Source organism: Capricornis sumatraensis, chromosome 22 (genome assembly GCF_032405125.1).
Source record: "Capricornis sumatraensis isolate serow.1 chromosome 22, serow.2, whole genome shotgun sequence".
In the NCBI taxonomy this organism is placed as follows: domain Eukaryota; kingdom Metazoa; phylum Chordata; class Mammalia; order Artiodactyla; family Bovidae; genus Capricornis; species Capricornis sumatraensis.
Window position 1 is genome coordinate 30149472 of NC_091090.1, and position 12402 is coordinate 30161873.

A 12402-nucleotide genomic window follows, 5' to 3' on the forward strand; every position below is an offset into this window, starting at 1 on the left:
ACATTCTGCAGCCATATTCACGCTACTGTCTTGCACATGCCATGTCAGGAAAGTCTATGTGGTTTTCTAGCAGGAATTCATGTAAGAGATAAGGCAAACTATACCTGTGTTCTTAAATATGTCTGTGATTTCTACCCCATCCCTTTTCCTGTTGTTACTAACCTTAACTAAGGCCAAAATATTTGGTCCTTCTCAGATACCTGCTTTATTGTCTTATTCTAATGTTTTCCTAACAAACTTGCATTTGTTTGCCTGCCTAGATAATTCTTATCTTTTCAAGTGTGAGGAGGGGAGAAGAAAACTTCTGTCACTATTCATTAGTTAAAAATTAAAAGTTTTGGAAACTAATTTTGACTCGATACTTTTGAGATTCAAAATTCCTTTCTCCTAACATTCTTCTATCATAACTTTAAAAGTAATATTAAGATGAGTACAAATGAACTTAATGGTTTTTGATTTTGAACAAATCTACACCAAAGGCAAAGGGTATATATTACTTTCACCGATGCCCAAATTGGGGGGTGGGTGACCAAGAATGGGAATAAAAGGAAGACAGAAATATTAACCTCAGCTAAGACAGCGAAATGGGCTTCTCTGGTGGTTCAGTAGTAAAGAATTCACCTGCCAATGCAGGAGACACTAGTTCAATTCATGGATTGAGAAGATCCCCTGGAGAAGGAGATGGCAACCCACCCTAGTATTCCTGCCTGGGAAATTCCATGGACAGAGGAGCATGGTACATGGAGTTGCAAAGATCTGGACGTGACTTAGCAACTAAACAACAACAACAAAAAGATAGCAAAATATTATCAGTCTATACAGGTCACTCCTCTGTTACTGGGTATGCAACATAATCTGGGAAATGAGATTAAACAGGCTTAAAGCATAAGAGACATGTTCCTAGTCAGCCCTGAGATGAGAGACAGAAAACAAAAATCGGTAAAGACCCCATAAAGGGATTTATTGTGTCCATAGATACATTAGCTAAAGGCCATTGGAGAATTAGGCTGCTGAGTGGGATATCTCAGGGATCCCATAGTAGGTGATAATTGAAAAAAGAAAAAGTACTAGAAGGTCAGGGAGAGAATTCTGAGGGTATGTGAGATGATATAGCATCTTAACTCCCAGAGGAAAAAAAGTGCGAGGAGGAGTGTAGGAGGAGAGAAGGTATATGATGAATTTGGCCCCCAAATAGTTCTAGGTCATCTGGCATATCCACTCTTCTGGCATATCCACATAGATGGGCAGTGCATCTGCAATAAGACAGGCATGAGATCAAGATTGGTGGGTCTAAGTGGCTTCTGTGCCATCATCTTACCCTTTCCCTATTCTACAACTTTTCAGCCACAACCTCTTCTCACTTTCCTTCCTCCTGTACAGTCTCCAGTTCTTAACAAATTTGAATTCTTACCTGCTCTTCTGGAGTGTGACTCACAAGGGCCCCTGGTGTCTGGAAGGGTCACCTGAGCGCAGGCCTTGGATGATGAAGATGGTGCCCACCATGATGCCCATGAGGCCCATGGTCAACCCCAGGGCACAGACCACAGTCTCTGTAAGCTCTGACATAGGGGCTGGAATCTCAGGCTCTGCAAAAATGAGGTTTTGTGGAAGTCACAATACAGAGTGTTTCTGTGTGTGTATATGGGATGGGGTGAAGAGGGGTTGGTTCTACAGACTTGGGGCATGGAGCTTAGGGCAGAGAGTGAGGTCTATTGTTAGAATCCCTAGAAGTTTAAGGACATGAAGATTAGGGGATAACAAACATGATATTCTGGACCCGACGGAGAAAAAAGGTACCAAAAGGGGTGGGACTTGTACATACCCCAGTGTTTCAGAACTGGCTCATCCAGGCCCCAGTGCTCCACTTTGCAGTCATAAATGTCATCATCAGAAGGGAGGAAGGTGAGATAATTGATCTTGAGGAAAGAATAATCACTCTTGATGAGAAAACTGGTCTGAGAAACTCCCTCTGTGACCGAGTGCCCGTTTCTCAACCATGTGATGTTGATCACGGGGGGAAAGATGTTGTCCACATGACAGATGAGGGTGTTGGGCTGACCCAGCATCACGGGAGACTTGGAAAACACAGTCACCTCAGGAACCTCTATGGTGAGGAAACAGCACAGATGTGAAATAGGAATAGCTCTGCCGTGATTCTGCATTGCATCCTGGGGGAGCCCTCCCACTAAGGTTTCCCAGTCTGATAGTGGAGGAGTTCTGGTTTCCCTTCTGCTGGGAGCCAGTTTGCACTGCCTCTGATTTATCCCTGTCCTCTTCTTTGTGAGGACCTGCTTCTGGGGTAGAAACTCTATGGGACCTCTCTTTGAAAGAGTTAAAGATTGCCTTATGGTAGTAGAGATCATAGAAATATATATTGCACTGGCCAAAAGGTTCTTTTGAATTTTTTTCTGTACCATGGTTCTAGTCGTGCTCAGTTGTCTCTAACTTCATTCAAAACAATTTTGTTAGATTTTATTGTGACAGCTGTCATTGTTGTTGTCCAGTTCCTAAGTCATATGCGACTCTCTGTAATCCTATAGACTGCAGCACACCAGGCTTCTCTGTCCTTCACTATGTCCCAGAGTTTGCTCAAACTCATGTCCATTGAGTGGGTGATGCCATCCAATCATCTCATCTTCTGTCATCCCCTTCTCCTCCTGCCTTCAGTCTTTCCCAGCATCAGGGTCTTTTCCACTAAGTTACCTCTTTGCATCAGGTGGCCAAAGTATTGGAGCTTCAGCTTCAGCATCAATCCTTTCAATGAATATTCAGGGTTGGTTTCCTTTAGGATTTACTGGTTTGATCTCCTCGCTGTCCAAGGGATTCTCAAGAGATGTCATATCAGTGTGTACTTAAAACACTTATCAAAATTGGTGAATTTTTGTGTAGCCATTTTGATAATGAAGATGGAAGGAAAAAAGTAACATTTTTAATGTATTATGCTTGATTATTTCAAGAATGGTAAAAACACAACTGAAATATTTGTACAGCATATGGAGAAGGTGCTGTGACTGATTGAACATGTCAAAAGTGGTTTGCAAAGTTTTGTACTGGAGATTTCTCAGTAGAAAATGTTCCACAGTTGGGTAGACCAGTTGAAGTTGACAGCGATCAAATCAAGATATTAACTGAGAACAATCAACATTATACCATTTGAGAGATAACCGATATACTAGAAATATCCAAATCAAGCTTTGAAAATAATTTGTACCAGCTTGGTTATGTCATTTGTTGCTTTTGATGTTTGGGTTCCATATAAGCAAAAAAAAAATCTTGACCATATTTCCACAAGTGATTCTCTATTTAAATATAATGAAAACATTCTGTTTTTAAAACAAATTGTGATGGGTAGTGAAAAGTGGGTATTGTATAATAATGTGGAATGGAAGAGGTTGTGGGACAAGTGAAATGAACCATCACCAACCACAACAAAGGCCACTCTTATCCAAAGAAGGTGATGTTTTGTATATAATGGAATTGGAAGATAGTTCTCTATTATGAGCTCCTTCTGGAAAACCAGAGAATTAATCCCAACAAGTACTGCTCCCAACTAGACCAACTGAAGTCAGCATTTGAGGAAAAGAAACCAAAATTAGTCAACAGAAAATGCATGATCTTCCATCAGGATAATGCAAGACTGAATGTTCCTTTGATGACCAGGCAAAAACTGTTACAGGTTGGCTTAGAAGTTCTGATTCATCTGCCATATTCACCAGACATTGTACCTTCAGATGTCCATTTATTTCAGTTTTTACAAAATTCTTTTAATGGAAAATTTTCAGTTCCCTGGAAGACTGTTAAAGGCACTTGAAACAGTTCTTTGCTCAAAAATAAAAAGCTTTGGGAAGATGGAATTATGAAGTTTGCCTGAAAAATGGCAGAAGGTAGTGCAACAAAATGGAGAACATGTTATTCAATAAAGTTTTTTGTGAAAATGAAATAAATGTCTTTTCTTTTTACTTGAAAACCTGAAGGAACCTTTTGGCCAACCTAATGATTTGTAAAATAGGAGAACATGAGGTTCAGCAATTACTGTGAGAAAATCTAGAGACTCCTTGGAAAGGAGTTTTATAAAGTAGTAAAGGGTATCTATCCTTAAGGAAGAAGGGAGTGAGGCCTGGTATAAAGTGGTAGATCAACAAAGAGGGGCAGAATGGTGAACACGTACTATTGGTAGCAGCAGTAGAGTTGGAGAATTTAGTCAGGAAGTCCACGTGAAGTTTCATGATAGCTATGTTTCTCAGTGCATTCTGTGGGTCAAAACTTAACATTCTGCTAAATAGAGGCAGCTGCCAGACAGTCTCCTTCTTCTCCAGGTCCACATAGAACTGCTCATCTCCATCAAATTCATGAGTGTACTGGCCAGAGGGACCATAAGACTGATATATGCTTATGCCATAGGAGCCAACATGGTCAGCTGATACGGGGTGAGGAGCAGAAAAGTGGAAAAACAGAGAGAAAAAAACCTTATTAAACAAAGTGACAGGAGAAATTGACTTTCAAACACTGTGGGCTTCATCTGTGGCACATTCTCTAGATAAAATTCCCAGCACCTGCTTCCTCCCTGCTCAGTGTTGGTAGTTGTTTACTTAGTTAAAAGGCCCTGCAATGAAGCCTCCTTATCTCTGCAATTCACCTTCTTGACTCCTTTTTCAGACAGTAATATATATGTAATATGGGCTTCCCAGGTGGCTCAGACAGTAAAGAATCCACCTGCAATGCTGGAGACCTGGGTTCAATCCATGGGTTGGGAAGACCCCTTGGAGGAGGGCTGGCAATCCACTCCAGTATTCTTGTCTAGAGAATCCCCATGGATGAAGGATCCTAGCAGGCTGAAGTCCATGGGGTTGCAAAGAGTTGGACATGACTGAGTGACTAAGCATGAGCACATATGTAATATCCTTTCTGTCTGGTACTTGTCCTGGGTTGCCAGCTGTTGTTAAAAAACATCTCATCACTGGATCAACTGGAACTAAGTCAGTTTTAGTTTCAGCCTCAGATGGATCCACTGTCCTTCTCAGCAATGGTCCTTTTGCTTCCTGCACCATTTCTTTCTATCACTAATCTGTGCACCCTGTAGGGGACAGAAAGCACATCTTTTATCTTTGAAAGTGAAAGTAGCTCAGTCTTTTCTGACTCTCTGTGACCTCATGAACTGTAGCCTGCCAGGCTCCTCTGTCCATGGAGTTCTCCAGGCAAGAATACTGGAATGGATTGCTATTCTCTTCTCCAGGGAATCTTCTTGACCTGGGGATCGAACTCAGGTCTATTGCATTACAGGCAGATTCTTTACCATCTGAACCACTAGGGAAGTCTCTTTTATCTTTGAATCTCCTAAATTTAGTTTGCTCTGTGCTATGGCTTTTCCAGTAGTCATGTATGGAGGTGAGAGCTGGACCATAAAGAAAGCTGAGTGCCGATGAATTGGTACTTTTGAACTGTGGTGTTGGAGAAGACCCATGAGAGTCCCTTGGACTGCAAGGAGATCCAACCAGTCCATCCTAAAGGATATTAGTCCTGAATATTCATTGGAAGGACTGATGCTGAAGCTGAAGCTCCAATACTTTGGCCACCTGATGTGAAGAACTGATTCTTTGGAAAATACCCTGATGCTGGTAAAGATTGAATGCAAGAGGAGAAGAGGACGACAGAGGATAAGATGGTTGGATAGCATCACTGACTCGATGGACATGAGTGTGAGCTAGCTCTGGGAGTTGGTGATGGACAGGGAATCCTGACATGCTGGCATGCAGTCCATGGGGTCGCAAAGAGTCAGACACAACTGAGTGACTGAACTGAGCTGAACTGTGTGCTCAGAAATGTGTATGGAATGTCAAATGATGTTCTCAAGAATTACAGAGATTTGCGGAAAATCTGACAGACATAAAGTAGCTGAAGCATTAGAAAAAAGTGGGGACCAGAGGGTCATTATGATTTGTGAGTCGTAAGCACTATTGTTTTTGTAAGTCCCTACTTTTATACAAATATTAAAAATGTGTTTTAAAACCATACTGGCACACAAGAAAATAATTTAGTTTGGATTAAAAACTAAAATATTTTCCCCAAGCCTAAATCTTTTTCTTCTAATTTTAGAATAAAAATAAATTTGTGGGGCCCTACAAGCAATGCAGGCTCTAGGCACTGTGCCTATTCTGCCTAAAGTGTAATTTGAGTCTGACAAGGGCATTTTTGTGTGATGCTGAGGAAATGCGGAAGTGCTCTGGAGAAGCAGGTGAAAACTTCTTGACCACAAAAATTAGAATGGGAGCTGCCATGATTAGTAAAGTTGTTGAAGATTAAACTCCATTTCATTTTCCTTTTGAATGGTCTAGCTTTTTACTTTGGTCTTTTACAAACTCACTTTTCCTGTCTATGAAACAACAGAGGTATGAGCCAGGGATAGATTCTGGAAGGAAACGAGGATAAAGGATAAAGAAGAGAGGGTGGAAAGAGGGGGACAGCAAAGGCAGAGGGGCCTAAATCAGTTCAGTCACTCAGTCATGTCCGACTCTTTGTGACCCCATGGACTGCAGCACGCCAGGCGTCCCTGTCCATCACTAACTCCCGCAACTTGCTCGAACTCATGTCCACTGAGTCAGTGATGCCATCCAACCATCTCATCCTCTGTCATTCCCTTCTCCTCCCACCTTCAATCTTTCCCAGCAGCAGGGTCTTTTCCAAAGAGTCAGTTCTTTGCTTCAGCTGGCCAAAGGATTGGAGTTTCAGCCTCAGCATCAGTCCTTCCAATGAATATTCAAGACTGATTTCCTTTAGGATGGACTGTTTTGATCTCCTTGCAGTCCAAGGGACTCTCAAGAATCTTCTCCAACACCACAGTTCAAAAGTATCAATTCTTCGGCACTCAGCGTTCTTTATAGTCTAACTCTCACATCCATACATGACTGATGGAAAAACCATAGCTTTGACTAGAGGGGCCTAAGGGACGATGTAATTAACTTGTCCTTCATCAGTTCCTCTCTTACAGGTCTTCCTTAGATGAACTGAAAGATCAATAATTTGGGTTGACAATTTGAGAATAATATAATTTAATTCACCAAGTTTTCATCATAAAGTTCTTAATTTTAAAATAAAAACAAAGATATTCTCTACTTTGTTAAATAAAAATGTGAAGACACACTTGTGATACTAGCAATTTAAAAATAAGAATAATTGTTGTTATTTATGTGTCTTTAATACATAGAAATCATTTCTACACACCTATTTTATTTGATTATTTGGTGACATATGCAAACTAAGATTAAACGATGACTGTGTGGTAAAATGCCTTGTGTGAAGGCACTCAGCTGGCCCCTCTCTCCCCTCCCTACCTGTGCCAGATGTCATCATGGAAACGTATGTAGATCTGAGACTGAGAGAAGGTCACCCTTCTTTGTATCTGCACAGTATTCATAATCCATGAAACTATTTACCTCAAAAAAACTCTGGGAGAAATATATAAAAAGTTTCAAAAGTTGTTCAGAGATATTTAGGAGCAACAGTTCATGAACTTTTCGTAACAAAGCATCTACTTGTGGAAATATCTCTAGTCTTGGAGGCAATTGTGAATGAATGCCTTAGAATTCTCCAGGACATATTCACTGGATCCAATATCAGAAACTGAGTAATGACCTTGGTGAACTCTGCAACAGCATAGATAGCAAAGAGAGTGGATCTGGACTCCGATTTCCTGAAGGAGGAATGACTATAATTTTTAGATTTACTTAATATTGAGAACACTTTAGGAGTCTCTATTCTAGGCCAATCTCATTTTTCCTCTGATTCCCTATTCCACATCTTTAGTCCCCACATCCTTCAACTGTGCACTCACCCACGATGTCTTCACCTCCACTGGGGCTCATCATGGTGGTCAGGGCGAGGGTTCCCAGAATCAGAGCTCTGTTCAAGACCATCTTCTATTCAGGGTAGTCTTGGCAGTTGCTCTTCTGAGTTGCGGAGCAATGATGAGGGCTGACCTGAGAAGGAACTCTAAAGCACACAAACCACACTTGGCTGGGTCAGGTTTTGGCCAATCAGAAAAATCCCCTATGTTGACACTTCAGTTGCCTGTTGAAGACTTTGTATTAAGGGGCTGAAGGAACTGGAAATCCCCTGGTTCTGATGCAGCCTCCACTCTGAGTGGATGTGAGGGATTTTTATACGAAAGGAGAGAAGATGTTAAATCAGAGTCTTCTCACATGTGTGTATGACTGGAGATGACAGAGAACAGAATCCATGAACTTGTGAATAGATGAACAGAATTTACTCAATTTGAACAATAGACAGAAACTAGACCAAAAATATAAACAAAGACCCTGAATCTTATAAAATAATAACAAAAGATCTAACATTTTAATCATGAGAAAGGAAAAAGAGTCTAGGGTTGAAAAGTACTCCAAGAAATAATGGATGAAAAATTCCCAAATTTGAATAAAGACATAAAAATCTTACAGTTTAAAGAATCTGAGAAAAATCCAAATAGGATAAACCAAAAGAGTTTCACAACAAAAGACATGGATTATTAAGCTTGTGAAATGCAAGGGGAAACATGTGTTAAAGCCAGCCAGAGAAAAATGATACATGATGATAAAAGTGAAGTCACTCGGTCGTGTCCAACTCGACGCCGTTGACTGTTGCCTGCCAGACTCCTCCATCCATGGGATCTTCCAGGTCCATGGGATTTTCCAGGCAAGGATACTGGTGTGGGTTGCCATTTCCTTCTCCAGGGGATCTTCCTGACCCAGGGATCAAACTCAGGTCTCCCACATTGCAGGTAGACTCTTTACCACCTGAGCAGATAAGGAAGCATCAAATTACATGACAGACGACTGTGGCTTTGTCACTTGAAGCCACAAAGGCCAGACACAAATGACACAATGTTTTTCAAGTGCTGAAAGTAAATAATTGTCAATTATGGATCATATCTGGCAAAATTATCCTTCAGGAATTAAGGGGAAATAAAGACATTCTAGACAAAGGAAAACTAAGAAAATGTTGGTAGCAATACTACGCTTAAAGAATGGCTAAGGGAGCTTTTTCATATGGAAAGGAAATGATAACACAAGAAAGTCTGGAATATCAGAACGAAGGGAAAAACTGAGTGGGTAGAAATGAATTCAGCCAACAGCTAGCAAGCTTGGGAGAGGACCTTACCTACCCCTTAGATGTGAATTGCAACCTCAGATTGTGACTTCAGTCTGGTAAGACAAAGAGCCTGACATACACTTCTGACCAAAGACACTGGGTAATAAATTTAAAATTTCTTTTCTTTAACTGCCGAGTTTGAAGTAACTTATGGCAATGGCTGAAAATAAATACAATATATCTTGTTCATTTAAATTTTATGTACTGTATTTTAAGCACTTCAAAAGAATAATTTTATTGAAGTATAGATGATTTACAATGTTGTGTTAATTTCTGCTGTATGGCAAAGACACACACACACATTCTTTTTCATATTCATATTCTTTTCCATATGGTTTAAGTACTTTTAAAAGACATTACTGGAATGCTTAATGTTTGATATGCATTTCACATAGTAATTCTTGATTTTTCATGTAACTTGTTGTTGTATTTAAAAATTTTTTTTCCCTTTAGAAACTTTTAAAATTAGTTTTGCTTGCACTATGTTTGCTTTACAATGTTGTTAGTTTCTTACTGACCAGCAAAGTGAATTAGTCATACGTATACAAATATCCACTCTTTTTTAGATTTTGACTTTTTTTTTTAAAAATCTCTGTCTGTGCTGGGTCTTTGTTGCGTGAGTTGTCTCTAGTTGTGACAAGCAGGGGCTACTCTCTAGTTTTGGAGCACATGCTTCTCATTGCAGTGGGTTCTCTTGTTGCGGAGCACAGGCTCCAGAGCGCAGGCTTCATGAGTTGTGGCACGTGTGCTTAGCTGTATGCGAAACCTTCCCAGAGAAGGGATCAAACTGGGTCTCTGTGTCCCCTACATCAATCACAAGGCAGATTTTTAACCACTGGACCTCCAGGGAATTTCCTAGATTTCAACTTTCTAGTATAGAAATACAAAGTTTTAAAGATATGGTCTAACTTCATGTTTTTCTCTATAGTTTCTTTTCTGTTATTTAAAATAATCCTACCATCTTAAAGAGAATAACTATTAACTTATACATATTTTTCTCTATTTTGAGTTCCTTCCTATTTTACATTTGAACTTTTAATCCATCTCAATACCATCCATGTGTTTGTTTACCTGTGGTCTCTTTTTAAGTAAGTGAAGTAAGCGAAAGTCGCTCAGTCATGTCAGACTCTTTGCAACTCCATGGACTATACAGTTCATGGAATTCTCCAGGCCAGAATACTGGAGCGGGTAGCCTTCTCTTCTCCAGGGGATGTTCCCAACCCAGGGATCAAATGCAGATCTTCCACATTGCAGGCAGATTCTTTATCAGCTGAGCCACAGGGGAAGCCCTGGTTTCTTTTTACTTTCAAGTAATAAATCGATTGACCAAATGCCATTTTTAGCACATTTCCCTTGCTCCACTGAACTAAAAATTTGCCTCTACTTTCTTAATTTACCCAACATGAAGGTGGGATAACTTGTTCTGCCTTGAAAGTTGTCCCAGTGTAGCATTCTTTTAAATGTGTGAGTGTGCTTAGTTGATTAGTTGTGTACGACTCTTTTCATCCCCATGGTGTGTAGCCTGCCAGGCTCCTTCATCCATGGAATTTTCCAGGCAAGAATACTGGAGCCAATTGCCATTTCCTCCTCTAGGGGATCTTCCTGACCCAGGAACTGAACCCATGTCTCTTGTGTCTCTAGCATTGGCAGGCAGATTCTTTACCACTAGGTTACTTGGGAAGCCCCATTATTCAAATCAGTTCAGTTCAGTTCAGTTCAGTCGCTCAGTTGTGTCCGACTCTTTGCAACCCCATGAATTGCAGCACACCAGGCCTCCCTGTCCATCACCAAATCCCAGAGTTCACTCAGACTCATGTCCATCGAGTCAGTGATGCCATCCAGCCATCTCATCCTCTGTCATCCCCTTCTTCTCCTACCCCCAATCCCTCCCAGCATCAGGGTCTTTTCCAATGAGTCGACTCTTCGCATAAGATGGCCAAAGTATTGGAGTTTCAGCTTCATCATCAGTCCCTCCAATGAACACCCAGGATTGATCTCCTTTAGGATGGACTGGTTGAATCTCCTTGCAGTCCAAGGGACTCTCAAGAGTCTTCTCCAACACCATAGTTCTAGGCAAGAGTAAATTTTCCTCCATATAATTAAAAACAATTTAAACCTTTATTTTAGTCTCTTGAGGAATATAAAATTTGAATTATATTTTTAACACCAAGAAGCAATATTTATTTATTTATTTATTTGATTTATTTAAAGAAGCAATATTTAAATTTTTTTTCAGATAACTTTTCCCCCTAAAATCTCACACTAGAATTTGTTCACTCACCACAATTTCCTCACGACCACACAGCTTTTTCACTTCTAGGTGTCATGATGATCAAGCATATCTCAAAAGTCTCTCAAAGACTTGTCTCCTGACCTCTCATACCCCACTGACTTCTAGTCCCCATGAGCTACTGCTCCTTACCTTACAAACCAGTATTGATTACAGGAGTGTGGAGTGGGTCCTTCTGTGCCAAGAAAAAGTGGAGAACACAACCTATAACATGAAAGCTTCTGTTTCCCATCTTAAATTTTTCTCACAGGACTAATTGCTTCTTAGGAGTATGGTAAATAAATTTCTGACTCTCATTAATCTTAATATAAATTAGGTTCTGTTTCAAAGCAGTTAATTTTATTCAACAATTGTCTTTTTTTTTTTTTGTAGCTGGACACATATACTTTAATTGTTTATAACCACTTGAAAACATCTATAGAAAATCTTGGGCTTCCCAGGTGGTGCATTGGTAAAGAATCCGTCTGCCAATGCAGGAGATGCAAGAGGTGTGAGTTTGATTCCTGGGTTAGGAAGGTCTCCTAGAATAGAAAATGGTAACCCTCTCCAGTATTGTTGCCTGGAAAATTCCATGGACAGAGGAGCTTGGTGGGCTACAGTCCATGGGGTCACAAAGCGTTGGACACTACTGAATGACTGAGCACACACAGAGAAACTCATCCTACTTTTCTTATTAATAGCTATTTTTGTACATTTATTATTATTGAAAAATTTTAAAACATTTTACTAAAAAATCTATCTTATTGATATTTAAAATAACTCCAAATCTGTAACTTGTTTGGGAGATTAACAAAAGTTCTCCTGTTCCAGAACATGGTATCTTTATTTATTTATTAAACTACTTCTGTCTTTAAGTCAGCTCCTCTTTGATCCTGTGGACTGTACAAATGACTGGTAGAATTTATTACTTTGATATCTTGTGTATTAATTGCTCTTCAAAATGATTTGTTTTCCAGACCAGACTTAATGGC

The 12402-nt window shown here is 40.0% G+C and overlaps 1 protein-coding gene across 1 annotated transcript; it reads right to left on the minus strand.

Annotated features, from left to right (window-relative positions):
• Window positions 1-1067: 1067 nt before the first annotated feature.
• LOC138069493 (HLA class II histocompatibility antigen, DQ alpha 2 chain-like) lies at window positions 1068-7939 on the minus strand. Its single transcript, XM_068960809.1, has 5 exons — window positions 7829-7939; window positions 4169-4417; window positions 1823-2104; window positions 1412-1586; window positions 1068-1253 (listed from the first exon to the last, which is right to left on the minus strand). The coding sequence occupies exons 1-4, from the start codon at window positions 7908-7910 to the stop codon at window positions 1432-1434; spliced, it is 768 nt and encodes a 255-aa protein (XP_068816910.1). The 5' UTR covers window positions 7911-7939; the 3' UTR covers window positions 1068-1253; window positions 1412-1431.
• Between the last annotated feature and the right edge of the window lie 4463 nt (window positions 7940-12402).

What these genes read in the sequence shown, in the direction of transcription:
- LOC138069493 (XM_068960809.1), bottom strand. Translation starts at nt 7,910, where the DNA reads ATGGTCTTGAACAGAGCTCTGATTCTGGGAACCCTCGCCCTGACCACC. An exon ending in CTCTACTGCTGCTACCAATA is followed by an intron (nt 2,105 to 4,168) that starts GTACGTGTTCAC and finishes TCCTCACCATAG; the next exon opens with AGGTTCCTGAGGTGACTGTG. An exon ending in GCCAGTTCTGAAACACTGGG is followed by an intron (nt 1,587 to 1,822) that starts GTATGTACAAGT and finishes TCATTTTTGCAG; the next exon opens with AGCCTGAGATTCCAGCCCCT.